Here is a 22,422-nt window from a genome sequence, read left to right as displayed (position 1 = left end):
CACTTGTTAGACGCTTTTATCCAAAGCGACTTACACACATTCAGTACTGTGGCCAATCCCCACAGGAGCAATTTGGGGTGAAATGTCTCAGGGACACAACAACATGCTGACTGCAGCAGGACTCAAACTTGCTATCCCCTGATTCCAAGTTCAGTGCACTATCCACTGAGCCACAGCCTCCCATTTCAACAACCAAAAGGTGAACTATGAACGTTCCACTGATTCAAATGGAATGCTCAAAATGTAGAAGGTGGTTGATCAACCTGCTGTCCTTATTCTTTCTCTTTTGTTTAGTTTTGAAAATTGTGATTTAAAAAATACTTTGACTGGAATGTATCTGTTGAGGAAAATATTTGCCAAGGTATCTGCTTTTTACGCAGTTTATCACTCTATTCCTATAGTTAGGAATTCAGGCATGCAACCTTGGTTGCCGCTTTCTCTCTTTCCTTGAGAATAGTTTAGTCTTGAACTACACAAATTGGAGATCTTCAGAATTCGTTGAGCAGGAGCTGTGTCAATGTGTTGCTGCAGCAAATGTCTTTGTCAGTTCTCAGGCTGTAACTTCAAATACATCTTCAGCGTTTGCCATCGACTTGGGGCTCTACCGTGTTCTCATTGTGTTTCGACTCCTTGCTCCAGTTTCCATTACAGTATCCATTGGAGCATTTTTTTAACATACAATCTTTTGTACCATCTAACATAATTGCAGAAGCCACAGTCAATGTGGTGGTAAGGTAGGCCTAACAGTGGAACAGTCATGCATCAGTAGTGGCCAGTTGCAATAAATTACATAAGAGATTAGCTCCTCTACATTTCTGGTTACATTACCATCGCCTTGCAAGTTGTAACGATTTGTGGATCTCGCCAATAGAAAAATGTTGTTCACCCAGAAAAAGGTAGCAGCACAGTTTTCAGGAAACAAAACTCTCCATTGATTTTGGTTGATGTCAACATAAGAGCACACTGGTAACTTTCACTGACAATTTAGATGTAACAAAGCATTTAGTTAAATGTACAAAACCACCAGTCCTCCAGCTTTTACAGACAACATGTTTGGGGATAAAGTGTCTCAAGACTATTCAGGCTAAATGTGGTATATGTTAAGGGACAGTTTAGAGGACACAGGAAACAGTCTTCCTTAAGCACTATTTTTATTACGTATCAACAATTATGTAACTTTAAAATTGTTCTTAAAAAATGATATTAAAATTAGAATTTTGACTTCTGGAGTTAACACTGACGGTCACTCTCAATCTCTCTCATAGGCTCTTATCCCTTTGAGCTTTCTTTGGTCTACTTATATAAAAATATATGCACGTGTGATATTTAGATCCTTGTAGCTTATAAATTTGCTTTATTGTATGCCTGTTTGCTCTGTGTGTTCTATGTACATTTTTAAGAGTGAATAATTTGCACCATAAATAAGAAATATTGTCATGCCGATGGCTTTTACAGAGGAAACAAGGTATTTGACAGTAGCTGCTGCCACTGGCTTAGCTTTAAGTTCTATCTTTTGTCAATCCATTGACTTCTCCTTTCCTCTGCACCCCCCCCCCCCTCTGTGTGATCCTGATTCCCTCGCTATGCGTCCCTGTCCTCTTCTGTTGTGTGTCTCAGACTCTCTCTGTGCTTCGCTGTGACAGTTAACAGAGGTCACTGTTTACTCATTCATCAGTCAATCATCGGCAGCTGCAGGGTTCCAACCAGCTTTTTTTCCATCCTGCTTTTACCATTACTGTTTCCAGGAGGATGTCAATGAAAATGACATTTAATTATGGGGTGTTGATGTATTATACTTTGTATGACGTGTTATATCCGTTTAATATAATTCCTGTCGTTTTCAGGGAAACATGTGATGACTGACAAGATATTATTTTACAACGTAATAAGAATGACAGTGTGTACATTGTGTTATTTATTTTATTATAAAATTATTCTGTCGGTGGAATAAGGTAATGGATCCTGAAGATAGTATTTTGTACAGGGTGAATTGTTACAATTAAAGTGACACTTATATATTATTTGAGTCTGATACAAATCTGATGGAGATCCCTACTCAACCAGAACATAAGTTTTGAATGCTCTCTTTGTGTGACCCTTTTAAGATGTGGATTACACATTTTTTTTTAAAGCTTTGTCTTTATCTTTGCTCTCTATTATCAAAATAACACCCACAGGATCAAATTTGGATTCACTTAAGCAAAGGTAATTCAAGTGCCCCTTCACACTAATTTACAAAAAAAAAACATTGGATGCCCGTAATTAGCATTTTTATGAATAAATAATAGTTTAATAAGAGCTATTGTTGAAAAAAAAACATCTTTTTAGAATAGTTTTATCAGAATAAAGGTAGAATTTCCATACCAAAGTGGAGAATAAGGCCTGTGTATTCTCAGTGCTGTGTGGCCCAGTAGGTGTTGTTAGGGAACAGTCTACTCTGTGAGAATGATTAATTAATCGGTTTGCTGTCTTTAAAAATGAAGGTGCATACCTCTACCGCGACAACATAAATCAGTAGAAGGACTTTCTCTTAAAATAAAAAAGCTTTCTGTTTTACCATATAACTGACTAGGTTATGTGTATTTGCAGTGGTTTTGCAGAAATCTAGGGAAAGCTTTCAATGATACAAAACAACAAGAATCAAGAAAATGCACACCCTGTTCACCATGTTCATTCACTATGGCAGCAGGCCTAAATGCAATGAACATATTGAAGGGCAAAGGGATGACTTTAACTGATGAAGTTGGCGCTGTCGCAGCAGAAAGCAGAGTAGAAAACCTAAGGCAAGGGATATGTTTTCAACTCATCAATCTAACGGATTAAACCCAGTCCTTCTTCTCATTATTTTGTCTGAGGCCCTTTTGACAAATATCCTTCATTTGTTTACATGTAAGTAACATTTGTTGTGTTTGCTACGGGCCAATGTTTTTTTTATTTTTTATTGTGTGTTGTTTTTTTGCTCACTGCCCTGTAAGCAGCTAGTTAGATAATAGATTTGAAGAAATGTTTGTTGATTTGATGCATAATTGGACTACATTACATTCTCAGCTTAATTAAAAAATGTAGTTATTTTTTCAATTACAATTTCCAGATTTTTGTTTGGTGACTCCCCTCTGGGAATAAGTCAAGCACCCCAGAGGGCACCGTTTAAAAAACAGCTACTTACCTATTCCAGATCCACCGTGGAGTCCTCATTATCCTGCCAATGATGTTATCATAAAACACAGAACGTTTTTTATGTGTCCCTTCTCTGTTTATATGACGCCTGCCGGAATATCATAATCTAATCACGACTCCAATAAGGCTGTGTCTCAATCTAACTAGATCATAGCCTCTGCATCGCTCATCTGCTCTTCTCGTTTTTTGCTGAGGTTTCCATGGTACACACACACACACACACACACACACACACACACACACACACACACACACACACACACACACACACACACACACACACACACACACACACACACACACACACACACACACACACACACACACACACACACACACACACACACCACACACACACACACACACACACACACCTGCACATGTACAAACAGGCTATAAGAGCCATGTCCTTTTTTTTGGCTCAGAGCCGAACATTGGCCCTCCCTTCCATCTCTGCTCTCCGCCGCTTCAAATCCCAGCAACACCTCCTCCTCACACTCCTCCACCCCTACCTCCACTCTCTCCTCTTCCATCCCCTCATCTCAGGGATGCTACCATAAAAAGAAGTTACATTTTATGGCCCCACCGATAGACCCACCCACCCACCACCACCACCTCTCCAGGGGCATCTGCAGGGGTATTATCTAATCACAGCTATAATAAGACCAAACAAGTTCCTAGGCTTTCTTTTTTTACCCAGTAGCCATTACCCTCCACACCATCCCAGGACTCCCCCCCCCCCCCCCCCCCACCTCCACTAACACCATCTCTGCCTTTCTGGCTTTCTCTCTACACGCCCCACATACATCAGTATATCTTTAGCACTGGCCGGGCTGTACAGGCAGTGAGAAGAGAGACAGAGTATTAGTATTCAGAGCACAGGGAGGGAAAAAAGGCGAGGGAGCGAGGAACCGAGTGAGAGATTGAGAGGGAGGGGATAGTGAAACAGAGAGGAGGAGAAAACACAAGGAGGGGGTAAAATATAAGGGTAGAACACAGAAAACGGAAGGTAAGCGCGGGGAGGGAAGATATAACATACTGTTAATTTCCTTCTCTCAGTCTGCCATCCCGGTTGCGGGGCTTATTGCTCGGTGCGTCTTCGAGAGAAGAGAGGGAGTGAGCGAGAGGAGGGGGTGGACAGAGCAAAAGAGGGCGGAATGCCCCTTTACAAGCGTCGCATCTGACTGAAACAGCGGAGAAGCTAGTAAATTGGACAGAGGGATACAGTGGTTTCTGCAACGCCAAGGTAGGACATGTTCCCTTTGTTGATTCTGTTACCAGCTTGCATTCGGGTCTGAGATATTGCGATGTGTGCGTAATTTGCATCACATCTCCTTTGATCCTGCATCCCGCACTGGGCTCTGCTGAATATGCCCTAAATCTAGCAGCATGTGTCTGTTTCCCATACATATTTAATGTATATTATTTGTGCATCACCCAGGCTCTTTCATATTGCATTCTTCCATTGGTAGGCTATGTGTGTGTTTCGAGTTAGTGGGATGCATGTTGTGTGGAGGCAGTCCATACAGGCTATATAGGAATAGCCTTCAGATAACAGGCTCATATCAAAACTGTATCAATGGCAGCTATCCTCACTGCTGCTGATGATTTAACTTTCTTCCGCGCAAACGCTTTAACATATAAGATGAACAGACAGTGGGATGCGCGCACGAGCACGCAGAAAACACACAGAAGACAGGTTGACGTGCGTAAGACGTGCGTAATTCCCCCTCCACCCCATCCACACCCCATTCCCCAAGCCATCAAATACACAGTTGCTCTGGCTTCACACCACAGAGAACCATCTTTATGCAAAAATAATTAAAAGAAACCTCAAACTGGGAGATACAGACTCTGACATAGCATTAGGATAAATAATTAAGTAAGGGCAGCCTTCTGTTCTGTGTGTGTCAGTGTGTGGGTGTGAGTGTGTATGAGTGTGTATGTGATTACACTCCCTGTCTGTAAATAGGTCCTGCTCTGCAGCTACACTGGCTGAGCAAGAGACAGGAAAGGTAGCACCAGTTTCCGAAGGCTCCTGGCCGGCCACTTGCTCTCTATTTCCTCTCTCATGTTATAGACTATAAAAACACTTGCAGTCCCAAGTTGTGGAAAAGCTTGGAGAGCCTGAACAGCAACCCCTTTGATATGTGTAAATATGGTATGGAAATAGGTAGAGATAAAAAGGAAAATGTGTATGCTTGGTTGTGAATGCGTGTTTCATTGCATGTTTATAGAGATGTATGGTCTTAAGCACACATTCATGACACTTTCCCCCACCTCATATTATTTGTTTGCTGAAATGGTGTTCAGGAACTACTGAAAGGGTGGGAGCTATTATCGGAACAACCTCGAGGCAGAGACTTGGCAAAGCTATTACCTCTAGTCAATAGACATTAATATCCCCACGCTCAATCTTGGCCTTATACGCCGCTGTCTCTGTCCCGCGCAAGTAGCGCTCCACTGGAGTAACCAAAAAGATGTGTTGTTGTATCCCTATCCGTTTACCCCTGTGCATCAATCTGTCACGGCCGAATGAGCAGAGAGGAGCGTTGAAAGCATTGTCTCGAGCAGTCATCGCTTTGGCCTCGAAAGGAAGTGATGCAAAACAAAAAAGAGGATATGCCAGTGTCGGTGGAGAGAGGTCATGACCTCTATGAATCAGTGATAGTCCCGACGAATGGCGGATGATCTAAGGGTACATGAGTACATCGATTTGAGATGGTACACAACATGATACGGCCCAGCAGGCTGCAGCAGAGCAGACAGCATCAAAGTCTGGAACGGTGAGGGTCACAGGCCATGTCTGTAAAGTAAAACAGAATGTAAATGAAAAATTATTAAAGGAAATATATAATGCAAAAGATGCTGCCAAGCACAGACATTGGAAGTGTGAAATTAGCTTAAACACTTAAGCAATGTTACAGACTTTAACATAAACAGAAACATCTGCAAGAATGAGCATTCCAATAAAACATGACTTCCAGGTATACGGTAGAAAACAAAAGAAAGAGCGCAGCAGCAGATTGAAGGACTTGAAAGCAGGTTCACTGAGATCCAAAGTAATATCCTATTATACAGTATATCCAATGGATTAGTCTCCATTGTCTACAGAAGCATTATGTTCTCAAACAAAAAAGACTGTGACTGTTCCCAATTACATTTTCCAATTAGGAAGGTATTCAGTGTTTCCCATAACATTTGTAAATGTCAGCATTAAATGGTAATTTCAGTTAGAGAGAAAAGGTGAGACTGAAAATAAACTTTTATTAAGTGAATAAGGGTAGTATCTTTAAACTGCCTGATTGCTATCTGAACTCTATAATTATATTCAGAACGACCTCAAGGTAATACTACCGCTGCCACAACAAATAATATTGGTTAGTTGCCTCTGAACTGGAGAAGCTAAAATGGTAGCAGACTCATATTTAATGTATTGTATTCAATTCAAAGACTAACATATAATTTCACTAGGAAATGAATTTCAAACGAGGATATGGGGTTGCAATAGATCACAGGTTTGTGGTAAGCTTCCAAATGTCTGCTACTTCTTACTCAGCAGACAGCAGTGTTTCAAATGCCTTATCACTGTAATTCCCAAACCCTGCTTAGGTGTGTGATTCATCCCTCAGAGACAGATTGCACACGCAGATTTCAGATTTCAGTCGCACTCTCTAACATGATCCTTGTTACTCAAAACCCGCCCCATGGGTTTTATCATATTCACATTTGCCCTGCTTGAAGATTTGTGTTTGTTTGTAGCTTTTTCGGTGGAATTTCTGAGCAAAGGAGAAAACCCCTGAAATTCTTGTTTGACTAGCACGGAGCCAACAAATAGAAATCCAATATATATAAAAGATGAGTGAGTGCATTCGATATTAAATAAATATGTATTGGTGTATGTCCCAGAAATAATGAATGTGTGCTTTTTTTATTTACATCTTGGATGATAATCCTCACTTCTTTTTACTCATCTCTCTAGTCACCTGATGGCGACTTCACTCCTGCCAGTGCAAATACATGCATGATCCCTTCATTATAAGGGGATACAAATATAAATGCCTCATCTGCTTCGTTGCCTTTAAGCTATCGAGGATGTAACGGCTGGACTTAGCCATTAAAAAAAAGAAGACATTTAGCTGATGCTCTTATCCTTAGTGATTAACAGGATGGGCCATCAAGGGGCTCAGAGTCTTACTGAAGGACACATGCTATAGGTTTGAACTTGCAGCTTCTTACTGACTCATATATACATTTTCGTCTATATTTATTGAGGCTATATGGCTGACTGGTCTTTCTTTCTGTTCTAGTTTTCCCTTTTTCCAAGATTTAGCTCTTGATCTGACTGGCAACCCTCTCCCATGATTGGGCAATTACCTCCCCCAGTTCCCATTCTGCTTTCTCCGTAGTGTGATTAGACTGTGACCTTCATGCCATCCTGCCTCCTCTTCCCATTTGGACGGTGACCTCACTGGTCATCTGGTCTTCGTTGTGGTGTATTTGTTCCTTGATAGTATTGATCCCCATCACAACAGCAGTCAATGTAGATTCTGTGGGAGGTTTAGTATTGGTCTGTACACTAAATAAGAAATGATGTGCATCTCTGGGCATGGTGCTATCTGAGCCGAATTGTTGATCAACATGTTTCTGAATTGATGTTTGTCTGTGAGCCTTTGTAAATATTTAGCTTGTTGTAAATTGCACCCCCTTAACCGTTGATTACCATTGTTGCTGTGTCACCCCTTGCCGCCAGCTTCCTGTTTTTTTTTCGGACTTTCTCTGCCCCAGTTATTTTCCGACCCTCTTCATCTGTCTCGCCTCCAATTTAATGACGTATATCCCTCGTTCTCCGTCTTCCTCTGTCTTGCTACACAATCATTATTTCTGTCTGTCTCCTCTATTAAATCTTTGCCTCTCCCTCCCCCTGAATCTGTCATTGGCATTGGAAGCGGCCAGTTTTGTGCTAGACAGCCATTCTTCAGATTGAGATATCCTAGGTTTTAAAATCACTCAGACAGATTTACTATTTTAATGGGTAAAATGGTTGGGGGGGGGGCACGAGGAGGGCTGATGTAGGATGTAAGGTCTGGATTACGTTTTGATTTGCTAATTTCTTCTCCAACTGCTATAGGCTGAGCTGTGGTGGACAGATAAATAGAGTGCATTATCTGAGTCTCTTCTCAACTGACAGTTTACCCTAATGTGACAATCCGCTTCTCAAAAGAGACAGGAACAGAGGGCGAACAAGAAAAGAAAAGTGTGTTTCTGTTTTCAAGAGGAGTGAGAAAAACTCGAAAGAGATTGGAAGCATTATTTGGATAGGGACTTGTTCAGAGTGAAGTATGTCTTTGCCTAATGCAGTGATTGATTGATGGGTCTGGGACAGATGGACATATAAGGAGCGCTTTGCTAGGGAGGTGCCACTCAATGTACAAAGACTGACACTGACATTTCACAGAACAACATACATCAACTGATCAATAGTCCTTGCCCTGTCCGACTAGGCACCTTGCTTAAGAAATAGGGCAACTGCTTTACAAGGACAAAACAGATTGGTGAAAAAGTGAGCACACCATGAACATTGTTTTGCCAGTGATTTATTTTCCACCCAAACTCCAGCTTGTCCAACATTATTTGCAGGACATTTTCAATATCAGGGTTCCTGCAATGGCTATGTATTATTAGACACAACTTTGCATTCGTTCTCCACAGTCAGAGTCCCTTGAGACTCACAAACTGTGAGAAACTGGAGTTTAGGCATTGACCTGCTTTTAGACAATAGACAATATGCTACAACACTCTTGTTTTTCTTAGATGAAAAGACAAGGAGCACAACTACAGGGCAGTCAAACTTAATGAATCAGATTTTTACCTCCATCTTATATTTAAGGAGATTTAAAAAATCCTCCAAATGTTAGTGTTTTTTGTTCTTATTCTTGTTGTGTCTCTTCACTTATTTGACAGATTGATTTTCATTGTTTTTCAGGTTATGTTGGAGAGCTTCAAAAGAGTCTCCGCAAATCCGACAGTGGGTGCAGATCAATGCTGAAGTGCTGGCAGGACCACTACAACTGATGTGTTGCACTGACCCAGTTGGATCCAGATGACTGAGAACTACACTCTGTTCCTAATTGGAAGTTAAGAAAAAAGAGCCACTTGTCCGCAGGGCCCCCTTTCTGGTCTTGGAACCGTTAGGAAAATAACAAGATAAAGGTTATGCATGCACTGCAGGCATAATTCCTTATTCCTCTGCCAAATTTGCTTGCAAAGACAATTTTAGATGTAGAGTGTCTCTGTCCTGCAAATTCAACATGGCCCAGAACTTCAACAGTCAAATTCAATAAAGGTAAACAACCATGGTTTTCTGACATTATTTAAGTTGATAAAATGCTTTCACTTGAATTGTTTCTTTAGTACAATAGATTTGACTTAGTTATTTGTAAAGCTAAGCCTGAGGAAGGCAATCAATTGAGTATGTTGAATGATAAAAGGGAAACTAGTTATCTTCTCTCTCACAGTGTTGGCATTTCCTTCATCATATTTCTGTTTTATGGACTCCACAAAATAACTAATCATTATATAAAATACTCTGGTCACAATGAAGACCATTGGTCAGTTTTGGACACAAACATCATCACAGAATCCCCAGGAGATCATTAAGACTCTTAATGAAATATGAATCATGTTGAGAAAGTATGAAAGCATCTGGCTTTATTTAAAGTTATTAATACATTTTGAGAATAAAATACAACATTTGAGCTATTGGAAGTTTCCAGCTCGAGGTAAATGTGAAAAGTACTACCTTTTAATTCAAAACTCCATGGGCTAATTTATTGATAGTATATTTTAACATACATTAGGTGAAACTTCTGATATTAACATGGAATTAAATTAGATGTAATGAAAAAAGGTTGCTTGCCGTGCCGAACCCACTAAGAACCAACACCAACATCGGCAACAACTGCAATTCCACATAGCTTTCAGAGTCTTTTTTATTCATTTCAAAATACTTTGTTCACACCTCAAGGGTAGGTTAAGGCTCATTAACTAACTGGTACTTCTGGCCATACATAGACCATATGGTGATTTGTATTTGCCCGGGAGTCGTTTGCTGCCATCCCTTTCCAGTGGAGAATAGAAATAAAAAAATGTGTTTCCCTCGAAACAATTCAAAAGCAATGTGCCCTTGCATAAATGGCACTCTGGTGAGGATACCCTCAGACTGCCTTGTTTACTGTTTTTTACTTGTATTTTTTTTACCAACAATGAGACATGTGGTTGATGGTAGCGGCATTTTGGCTTGGTAAATGGTAAAGGCTTAATTAAATGTGTTTTTGGTCAAATACGGAACCTGACCCTAATGTGATTTTAACGATATCAACACATTTGCTAGCCTTTAGAATTTAGCGGCACCTGAGAAAACACTTCTTTCATGATGCCAGTTATCTATTTTCACTCTTCATAGTGTATAGTGTAATATTTTGTAGGACCAGAACCAATGATCCATCAGACACACACTGATGGTTCTCGCATCAGAGTTCTTGATTAATAGGAAAGGTGACTAATCTGCTAAAAGCTTGATTTGTACACTAGTACTTACACTCACATTGCCAATTTTCTCCCTTTTTTCTCTTCCAGGGAAAGAGAGAGGGGTGGGTGACGCTGAGTCATACATGGGCACTCTGTGACCCAGACCAAGGCCACTGGCAGAACCCTTTGTTCCTTTCTTTATTGCCGGCAGCTTCCTCTGCCTCCTCTCACTCAGTTGACATATATTGCAGAAGGTGGACAGGCCAACATTCAATTTATCATAGCGCCGTCCGATAGGTGAGGGCGGCGAGGGCTGCGCTGTCATTGGCTGACTGCTGGTGAGAGTGCAATGCGGATTGGAGGATGTCGGGGGACTGGGATGAAGACCTGTGTAAGAAGGCGCTGGTGTTGGTGGAAGAACTGTGCTTCAACTCCCCAAGAGGCTACAGCCAAAGTGAACGCTGCCAGGAGTTCAGCTACCTGCTGAGAGGTAGCAATAGACAGGACACAGGTAACTCAACTCACACACCTGGAGACTCTCCTACATTTGTTTTACAAAGTTTGCTCTCAGAGGATTCAACAGTTTGTAACAATAATACGTTTCTCCCCTGCCAGATCTTAGAGGATTTACTCTGAGGCAAAGCTTTGAGCTAGATGCTAACGTCATGCTAACAATGACAATGCTTCAATGCTAACATTTCCTTACTAGCAGTTAATTCAAACTACAGCTGGGGCTGATGGGGTTGTCATGAGCTCTGCATATATTTAATAATAAGCCATATCATTGCAAACATTTAGATGTTGACCTGTTGATGTTGCTAGATGGAAAGTCAGGGGAACGACCAAAGTGACTACAGTTTGTCCTGATGAAGGCAATATTGTCTTTAAGAAATTCATGGAAATCCATTTAATAGAGAGACCAACATTGCCATACCTAGAACCATGCCACACAGTGAGATGTTCTTTGCCCAAAAGGTACTCTTGCTGTTTGAAAGGCTCACCCCTGTACATTTGAAGGTTGGCTTGTACAAGTTGGTAGTTTCCTTCTTCTAACAGAACAGAGAGGCTATAGGCAGCTTGATTCATGTTGATTCAAGATTTTTCAGTGGAAAACATTCTGCCCATCTGCCCAGATCCTCAATGTTTTCCACCATTCAAAAATAAGTACATTTATCTTAGATTAGGGAGGGGTCATGACTTTTGAATAGTTTTTGAATTACAAAATGTAATTATACAAAAAGTTTGTGACTTACGTTAATACCACAGGTCGGTATCAGCACAGGTGTGTAGTGATTATTGAATAGTATTTAAATATTGCTTGAAATGCCCAGCCCTCATCAAAACAGACCACAGCTGCTGTAGATGTGAAGGAGGAAACACTAATCGAAAAGAACTTCCAAACCTACAGGGGCCGAGTCTTTGATACTGAAAATATTTTGTGGATTGCTTTGAGGAACTTATCACCAACTCAAAACTAATATGAGCTCGATTGAAGATTATTAGTATTATTGTGGTCTGAAAGTTGCTTTTACATCTTGATAAAACATAAACTTCTTGATACTTTAAATAATGGTATTGTCTGTCATAAAAATGGTATGATTTACATAGTGTATGTAAATATCCTCTTTGACAGTCTTAAGCAGAAACATTATAGTATTGTCTGAATAGTTGAAGTACAGCATGACATATGTTAAACTTTAAGGTATGATAAGGCACATTTTAAGACAAGTGTTCATGTTTAGGGATTGTTCGAGGTAGTGCACACTCAAAACAACCTCCATGAATTACTTATCTGCTAGATTGAAATGGCTTCAGTACAAATCCATCGCATTTCTTTTAAGAGCCCCAAAAGAGTCTCGGTAGAATTCTGTGATTGTTATCTTAAAACTGGATTACAATACATATATATTTATCTCTTCTTCTTTTTTGTTTCAATTTGACCGAACTGTGTGTAGAGTATTGTGTGAGGGTTCTAATTGAAGCATTTGGAAGTGCAATATGCTGTTATGCAGATTAGCATGGATATCTGTGGCTCAGTGTAGATTAGCCTGGATTGGCTGCATGTTGCCTCTGGAGATTTGGATGGCTCTGTGAAGAAATGTCACAGCATGGTTTAAGGCGTTGGCCCCCTCCCCTACCAGCTGTGATTTTTCGGTGTTTGCTGACGGAAGTCTCCGAACCCTCCGAGGACTGCGGCGCCGAAAGCTGTCAGCGAATGGCTTGTGTAAGCAGCAGAAATGTGTTTGATGTGGAGCAATGTACGACTCCCAGTGGGCTTGCATCAGTCACTGATTGACAGGGAATCTCAGTCCCTCTTCACAGTGCACTTCAGAGGCCTCTTAACCACCCACCTACCCGCCCGCTCACTCTCTTTTTATGCTTTGTGGATAAGCGATGGATCTTTGGCAAGATCAAGGCTTGTGAAGGTACAGCGACTGCCCTAAAGAGAGATAAATGGATGAGCGCCGTTTGGCGTCCCCTCGCACGTTTGATCACAGCCGTGTCTTATCAACGCACCCTGATCTGCCAACCACACACAACCTACTCCTCTGCCTCCTCTCTTTGTTTTCCCCCCTCCAGATCAATACATTAACCTTTCTTATCCTCAAACCCCTCCCCTTTTTAGGTTTTGCTCTAAATCTTTGTCAGGTTGTTTTCCTCTATCGCTCTTTTCCTGGACTCTCTCTCTTCTCTCTTCCATTGCCTCTTTGGTTTCATCCCTTTTCATGTGGTAGTTGCATCGACTTTATCAGCCCTCCTCCCTTCCCTTCACCCTCCTCCTCCTCCTCCTCCTCCTCCTCCTCCTCCTCCTCGGAAACAAAAATGAGGGAATAAACCCAGTCAGCTTATATGTTCGTTTCAACATGTGCAACAATCTGTTTTAACCCTCTCTCCCAGCCTCTACTTGCCCTGTCGACCATTCTGTGGTTTCCATCATTTTTCACCCCATTCCCCTTAATCATTACTATCCTTTTGATATGTTGCTACCTCCTCCTACCTTCCTTTGCCCTCTTTTCCTCTCCTCCGCATCCTCCCTTTACCCGTCTCCTTATATCCATCCTCACATTCTCTCTTGCCCGGCTTTTATTTGTCCCCTTTTTACCCCTTCTCTCAATCCCTTGCTCCTCACTTCCCAACCCGTCTTGTTCACCACCGCGACAGATCGATGTCCCCTCGCCCTTCGCAGCCCCCCAATCATATCTTTTGAACAAGTGCTGATTAATGACATACACAGATTGATGAATAATTCACCAAAGACTGAGCGAGGAAGGAGAGGCAAAGAGGAGGTATAGGAATGACGATCAAAGAGACAGCCGCTGAGTAGAGGAATGAAGTCGAGGCGTGCAGACGCCATGGGAAAAGAAAGGACGGCGAGGAATAAGGGTTTTCTGAGGGGATTATAAAGAGGCGAGAGTGAAAGAGAAAGAGAGGCACGGTTGGTGGAGACAGAAGGCGAACCAAATTCCAGAAGATGTACCCCCAGGGCTGGAGGATGGGCTGCTGCTGTCTTGTTTCCACTCAGTCTTGTCAGCCTGTTACAGATGTCATTTTCTTTTTTATGATGTAACACTTATTGTCTTTATTGTGCCATTTAAGACATTCTGAATTGAATTACATTGAAGTAAAGGTTAAAGAAAAGAATCTGGTCGGTGGTTCAGGAAAGATGTTCCTCTGGCGGTAAGACAATATTGTTCAGCATGAGGCTATGATTCATCTCCCGGCAGACAGGAAGGATTGTTAGTGGCGGCCCTGATCTTGACGGAGCCCAAGATGGCCAGAGGAAAATATTCTAGGTAAACTGCAAGGTGGGGAAGCTTACTGTTAGCGAAATCTGCACACTGTTTCGTAATGAGTCTCTCGGTCGACTACAACCTATACATATTCATGTTAAGGGCTCTGGGCCTACAGTACAGTTCATTGTGGGCTCTGATTGGTCCTTTTTATCAAGACGGTCATCAGACCCAAATCATGCTATTTATAAAAAGACTTCAAATGGCTCAGCATAAATATTCATTGTATATTTAGTCTATGTATTTATAAATATTGAAACCATATTTATAGGGTATTTACAAATGTATGAGTTTATGAATGCACGTATCATAGGCTCCGACATGTACAGTTGTGAACTTCAAAACCATGAGCAGAACTAAGTCCCCGAGCTCTGGGGCTGATGTGGACTTTCATTTCTGCTCTCTTTAACAGAGGCTGGAACTGTCCGGCTGTCTGGTGCTGAAACTGCGGTTTTTCTTTTTATTCCGTACACTTTTTCATTCGGATGAGTCATACTCCACCCTTCACAACACACACATCTTCTACTGCCCCATATTTATCCTCCCCCCACACCCCCAACCCCGATCCTATTTACCCCTCCAACACAGTCCTTGAGCCGTCACAGATTAAAGAGCTCATCACCATGTGGAAATGCATGATGACATCGCAGAGAGATATCATTGTTGGTGTTGCTACTTTGTAATTGTTTGCCTCCGTTCTCCCACATCCGTCTATTCTCCTCTCCTCCCCTAAGAATATCCACTCCGCCAACGTTTGCCCCCATTTTAGGCTCTGGATTCAAACGTTGGTTATGAGCTTCAGGGGATGTTTGCATCAATGTACGCCTACAGCGGCGGGTTCCTTCTCTGGCTTCGTGATTTGTGATTTTTGACACCTTGTCATGATGCGGATGATGTGTGAAGGCGGCGTATGGGTTGTTGATCATGCAGTGGCTTACTGTGTATCTATGGATGGCAATGTATGATTGGCAAGTCCACCAATTTGGTCCAGAGTGAAACATTTCTATAACTGTTGGATTGATTGTGATGAAAGTTTTTACAGACATTTATTAAACCTATTCCATGAATCCTACGGACTTAATTGATCCCCTGATTTTTCCTCAGCAGGACCATTAGGTTCACATTTGTGGTTTAAATGCCTCAACAATTATTAAAAGGGTTGACATTCATGCCCCTCTCAGGATGTAACTTTAGTGACCCCCTTGCATTTAGCACCACTGGCTCCCAATTATCTTTTTAAAATTGGGACACATACTTGGAAAAAAAGATTATAACTCAAAAAAACATTTCCTGTATTTGAACACCACCCGTAGGGATGGGTACCGAGCCCCGGTATTAAACGGGCCCCGGGGCTGAATTATTAAAGACCGTGGTACCATTAAGCTCCGACGTTAACGGTATTTTTATCGGTACTGGAGACATGTAAAACATATATGTCATGTGTATTATTGCTACACAAACATTATATTGTAGTTTTAGTGTCGCCAACTCCGTTTCTAATGCAAAAAGACTGCAAAATGCTTCTATGATTATTTTTAGTATTTTCGATCTCTCTCCCCCGCCTGCTTGCGAGGGGGCGGGGCAGTTTACACACACGCGGCTGCTACATGCAGCCACACACACACACACACACACACACACGCACGCACACACACACATGGCGGAGAGAACGCGCTCCGAGGTGTGGTTAAACTTTACCCGTCTCGATACTCGTTGCCTAAAGTGCACTAAGAGTTTAGCATGTACTGTAAGGGCGGTAACACGAGCAATTTGTCTAAACATCTTGCAAAAGCGCACCACATTCAGACGGAGAAATGCACCGGGTTCGACTGTCTTTTATAGCTCTGTAGCCCCATCCAGGAGTAACGTTTCCACGTCAGGTGTTATGTATGCTAGCAGCAACACACGGAGTTAAATACATTATACAAACATGGGTTAATGATTAGAGGTAACTGAGTTATTTATTTTGTTAAAGTTTCAGCTATTCTGTTTACAGTTCTGTCATCAGATTATTTAATTAATACGATGTGTTAAAACGTTGTTTCTTTTGATGTGAAATAATATTATGTATTTAATTTAAATAAAAAGCAATGTTAGTTTTGTTCACAATTTGTTTAGTTAGTTTACCTTATTTGTTTCTCTCCAAAAGAACCGATAAAAGTACCGTTAAAAGACCGGACCGATAAGCGGTATCGATAAAAGTAGTAGTACCGTTAAAACCTTAACGATACCCATCCCCTACGCCACCTTTACCAGTGTAGATTAGTTCGATTATTGGTTCTGTTAAAACCAAAAAAATACTATTTATAAATATGCATGTAATAAGAGTTGACTCTTTGATTCAGTTCCTTCGTGAACATTCCTTCTCCACAGCCAATTCCTGTCCAATCAGCTGGGCTGACTGGCAAAGGTAGCTAACATTGATTAGAACATCTGTTCCGCAGTACAATCTTACTTTTAGTTCATTTTAAGTTTGGCTGGAGTCAGGGGGCTGAACCGATTGCAGATGCTGTATAATGATTTGTTTATTCGTAAAAAGACAAACACTGGATCAGCAATGCTATGACTTACAGCACTGCTAAGTAGCCTGCAGTCTACAGTCGACTGCATTTCCCCCACACTTTTTTGAAATTTTCTTTTTGTGTAAATATACACTTTAATAATGAAGTTATGGCTTCCTTCTGTATCTCCCTTTGTTCCTCTAATGTCCCCTTATATCTTCCTCTGGTCCTCTGTAGAGATCTCTGTCAGCCTGCTGTCGGTCATCGTGACATTCTGTGGCATCGTCCTCCTCTCTGTCTCGCTCTTCGTCTCCTGGAAGCTCTGCTGGCTGCCATGGAGGGACAAGGAGGGCGGAGGCCTGAGCCTGACGTCGGGGCTGCTGCCCGGAAGTGCAGGTGTCGGGAGCCTTGGAGGCCCCGGGGGCTCCTCACTCTTACCCCCCCTGCTGCAGAGGAAGGAGGGTCACTCCTCCTCCTCACTCTACCCCTCCCTGGGCCAGCAGGGTCAGCACCACCCCCATTTCTCTGACCTGGTGGGAGTGGAGAGGGGGGAGGTCGGTGGTGTGGTGGGGGGGCCACAGGAGACCCAGGAGCCGTCCTATCTGGACATGGATTCCTACCCCAACAATGCAGGTGAGAGGGAGAGACTCTTAATCCCAGTCAGAATGAGTAATGTAATTCCACGCTCAATAACTTTTTATTTGAATATACTCTCAGGTTACTGAATTTAATACATTTACCTGCATACAGTCAAACTCATTTAACTGGGTGATGAATGGCCATTTTTGTGTAAATAAATGGCTGTTCTCATAGTAGTGCTACAGTTAAGGAATAATACTTTTTCATGTTACTTGCCTAGTCTGTTATTACAAACACTTGGTTATAAAAGAAACTCATTAAGAAAGAGGTAGACTGTGACTGTGAGAAGTTTCACTTATATGAAACACATTTTCATTAAAGGTTTTTTTGTTTATTAAACAAAGAAATGTGCAGAGCGATCTAATCAGCTTTAAGGTTCCCATTGCTAACATGCCATTTGATTCATGATGCTGGTCAACTCATTTATTCACTTTCCTTTAACTCTGTTTTGTTCTATTCAACCGCTGAGAAAGAATCCCTCTTTAGCTGCTGTATGTTCAACTTTCTTTCCTAGCTAGTTTTATCAGAGCTCGTTGCAAGAAACCGCTGCCTGACACCGCTGAACTCAAAACTCATGTGTGCAGTGAAACTCGCTGGAGCTTACGACTTGGCTAATAATGATGTGTTTTTCCTTTACTACCGGCAACCCTTTCACATCACACATAGAATGTTGATGTGTTCTTCTGTTGAGCTGCAACAAGTAGTCGGTTAATCAATTACTTGATTGACAGATAATTATTTGATTACATTTTTTATAATCAAATTCATTATTTAATCTGCATTGACTGGTGTTGCGCACTTTCTCCTGATGTTTTGTAGAAAAATGTTTGAAATTCAAATAAGCATTAGTTGCAGCCTTAACACGATTACACATAAAGATACTGATTAACGTAGCTTTAGGAGATCCTTCCCAAAAACGGTATAATGGCGGGTCAATTTTCACCGACTGATTCATCAGTATCATTAATCATCAAATGCTTTCTGGATGCCAAAATGGTACTTAGATGTGCCTTCTTTCATATCTGTGTATTATGCCTTTTTTAATGCTGGATTATGTTCTGCTGTTGTTAACGTCTGTTAATTATTTCTCTTCTGTCTGCTGTTAAAAAAACTCTCAGTTAAATCAATGTAAGACAATCAATGCTATCGATGATGCCGACCCTGCATTAGAAAAAAAGACATTGCTCTAAGCCACTGTAATGACTAAGGCACTAATAAAAGAGACAAGTGAGTCATCGAGTCATGTTTGTCCATTTCTCACTCTGCAGGAACTCTGAAGCTGAGTCAGACGTCTCCAGACGTCCCTAACTCAGAGGTTGGAGCCCAGCCCCATAAAGACCTGCCGAACGCCCATTCCCAGCAGCAGGTCACCTCCCGGTCAGTACCGAGTGTTTGGGTTAAAAGGTGCAATGTGTCATTGTACAATCTCAACGTTTGTCAGGCATATAATGTATAGCATAGTTTGCCCAGGTCAGTTGTAGCCATAGAGAGACCATACAAAACAGCCACATCAAAAACAAACATGTCTTTAGTAATGGTTATTCTGGTACGGTTTGGTTTGTCATTAGTTGCACAAAAGATATATTTATCTATGAGCCAACATTTGATGTTACTTACCAGTCTAAATGAAACACACCTCATCTCTTCACTTGCCAGGAGCTGCCCAACGGTGGAGAGCCATGCTAATGTTTACCCTTGTGTCGCTTCTTTTGATATCACTTATTATCTTGACCATAATTTGGTTTCTTGCCAAGAGCAGGTCGTTAGGATTGTGATAAAGGTCATTTGCCAAGAGTACGAGCCGTCTTTGCGTAATTTAACCGGGGTTTTACCTTCAACCTGATTGACTCAGCAGCTCTAATCGTTATTTTCTCTCTTTTTGGACTGAGGACAGACTAGACTTTACCGTGACTCACTATTACCTCCTTAGGTACAAGTGGTATTCTAAGACAGGACGTCCAGGGCTAGCTGATAAGCATACTATCTCTGCAACACCTTACACAGTCTTGCAATTGTGTCAAAACTGTTGGTTCTTCACATTCTGTTAATATAAGCCTATTGTAAACTAAAAACTCTGTCTATCCCTCACATATTGCAGCTTAAAAGAGTGTGTGCATATTGTTCATTTGTAACCGTAGTTGTTGCTCAAAGGAAACTCCTAAAATCAATAAAATTAAAAAAAATGATTCAAGAAAAGGAAAACAGTACCTGCTTAAAAGCTGATTTGTGAGCATACTGAAAAAGACTATATTGCTTCCTTCTAATGAAGGCTTTTTTCGAACATACAGTTTCATCTTGAACAACATCCGTCTTTTTCTAAAAACTGATGGTGATATTAACAGTTATTTACTAAGCACAGTTACAGGTATCATTTCTACAAAAACAGAAAGGACTCTGGTAGGACATTCCCCATTTCTAACTGATACATGTTTTCTGGTTTGTACTCCAGGAGAACCATCATCACACAACTAGACTTGATTTTATAACACTTCTACGAATATGTAAAAAACGTGTGCCTATGCGGATAGTTGTTATACTCACTTTAGTTTGTTCAAATGCCACTGCATCTCCCATCCAGTTACTGAATCATACTATTTGAAAGCATCGTTTTTAGTGTGTGTGTGTGTGTGTGTGTGCACGCTGGGCTCTTCACTTAATATTCATCCTCTTATGTGTCTGTTTAGGCCTAAGCCCATGACTCACCAGCTCTCCAGCCCTGATTTCCATGGCGAGGAGAAGGAGCAGGTAACCAGCATTGGGCAGATCAAACCGGAGCTCTACAGGCCCAAGGGCGACCTAGGGGACGGCAAACCGGGCGACAACTGCGGCAAAATCAGCTTCCTCCTGCGTTACGCCTTCAAGTAAGTCACCAAGCTTACATCAAAACAGGCTAAATGATTTTTCAATGTCCTCTTATGTGAAACATGTAGGCTTTTAACATGGACAATTATATTCAAACCTAAACATCGAGGTTACATCACAACCAGGTTAGCCTGAAGATGCTGCACCAGTGTCCGTGGGGAGCCCAATCGACTTGCTGTCTGGAAAACAGGAACACCTCCTGCTTTTATCGAAGCATTGCAAAACACAATTATTTTCCATGTCTTTTTATCACCTAACAAGGTACAACTTTATTCAAAGATTCCATGGCAAACCAGTTATGTTTTTCTTTAGTTTAGGTCTGGACCAAAGAGGTAAAATGACTGAACAACATTCCTATGCATGGCGCTAACTCAATAGATAAATAAAGAAATAACAACATGAATTCTGCATTCTTTGTATGCTTGTGATAGCCAGGCACAGTCTGGGAAATGTAATCCTTAAAAATACGAACTGAATATTGTTTGATGAATCCAGCACTGTCTGAGTGCCACAGCGCCGGTTTTGCCCGTCTCGCCCGTCTCCTGTCAATGTAGCTGCGTCTGTTTTTGCACCACTTTGATCATAGCAGTGGGTGTTCAGTTCTTCAAACACTAAGAATGGTGCAAATAGACACTGGTTGGCCGACTTTCCTTCATGGCACAGAACAGAGAGAGGGTGCTTCTTTGGAAAATATATTTAGCTGTGTTTGTTCTCTTCAGTAGACACGTAAACAAAGCCTCCGACTCAAATTTGAGCAAATTTTTTTTTTTTTTTTTTTAAGTAAGCACCTCTAGATTCATTCCGTGGTCTCCTTTGTTTTCACATTATATTACATTTCATTTAGTTGACGTTTTTATCCAAAGTGACTTACAATAAGTGCATTTAACCATGAACAAACACATGCAGAAAAGCAAGACTCCTACAGGTAGATAAGCTATCAAGAAGCCAAACCAATGAAATGCTACTGCATTGGCTTTAAATATGCCAAACCCTTGTTTACGATAATCATAATAATATACAACACATTTTAAAATGGTACTATTAAATGTAAGTGACAAAGCAGCCTCAGTGTCTTTATGTGCTGTGCGGCAGACACTTTGGTTCTATTTATTTAGCTCCTTTGAGGATTCTTTCTTGAACCTTCTATACTGCAGAATTTGGGTCCGAGTATGTAATTGGTGGATTCCATGCTGTGAGGATTGGGTAATTTTTCATTTCAAACCTTTATTTATACAGATAAATCCCATTAAGATCATTGATCTCAATGGGAGAGTGTGTACGAATGTGAGGCTGTACTGCAGTCCTAGGTGGCTGTGGGTTGTTGGGAGGAGTGTGTATCTCGCTCGCTCGCTCGCTCGCTCTGTCTGCAGCCCAGCTGGCAGTTCCCCCATGTCTGCCTGCCCTGACATGTAGAAACATTACAACAAGCGAAAATGCTGATGGTCAGAAAAGAAAAGGAGCGAGACGCTGTTCCAGGCATGAATTATATATGGCAAGCCACTTTAAACAGCAGCCCCTGTCAACAAATAATAACACCAGACTGTGTTTTAACTTGAGTTACAGATATAGAGAATTAGCAAGGAAATTGGATGGACAGTGAGGTTAATGATGACAAATATTCATGTGTCCCTTTTTCCCCATTTATGTAGTCACAAGATAATGTATGTCTGGCTTTAGTTGCCTGTCATTACATAGTAGGCACATTGTTATAGTTAGGGAAGCAGAAGAAAGGTTAGAGATTTAGTGTGTGGGCATGTCTGTATACACACACTGGAACTGTGATACGGTCTGTTAATGTGTGAGACCCAGCTGTTTGGAGTGTAATAGTCAGAATAACAATGTCAATCTCTCTCAGATCCTCTGGGAAAGGCATTTCTATTGACAATCCCATTAAAAGCTGACACATTTCCACTGTGGGAATA

General features: G+C 41.3%; 1 protein-coding gene across 1 annotated transcript in view; it reads left to right on the top strand.

Moving 5' to 3' along the window:
- Nucleotides 1–4,041: 4,041 nt before the first annotated feature.
- syt3 (synaptotagmin III) overlaps nucleotides 4,042–22,422 on the top strand; it is a 32,745-nt gene continuing 14,364 nt past the window's right edge. The window contains exons 1-6 of the mRNA XM_034219625.1: nucleotides 4,042–4,423; nucleotides 9,164–9,523; nucleotides 10,816–11,218; nucleotides 17,237–17,632; nucleotides 18,907–19,015; nucleotides 20,323–20,499. Of these exons, the coding sequence (XP_034075516.1) occupies nucleotides 11,071–11,218; nucleotides 17,237–17,632; nucleotides 18,907–19,015; nucleotides 20,323–20,499 (830 nt within the window). The 5' untranslated portion in view covers nucleotides 4,042–4,423; nucleotides 9,164–9,523; nucleotides 10,816–11,070. The remainder of the gene's footprint in view (nucleotides 4,424–9,163; nucleotides 9,524–10,815; nucleotides 11,219–17,236; nucleotides 17,633–18,906; nucleotides 19,016–20,322; nucleotides 20,500–22,422) is intronic.

The sequence above is a fragment of the Gymnodraco acuticeps genome, unplaced genomic scaffold (genome assembly GCF_902827175.1).
Source record: "Gymnodraco acuticeps unplaced genomic scaffold, fGymAcu1.1, whole genome shotgun sequence".
Taxonomy (NCBI): Eukaryota; Metazoa; Chordata; class Actinopteri; order Perciformes; family Bathydraconidae; genus Gymnodraco; species Gymnodraco acuticeps.
Note: the sequence above shows the minus strand (reverse complement) of the source record. Positions and strands in the feature narration are given on the sequence as shown.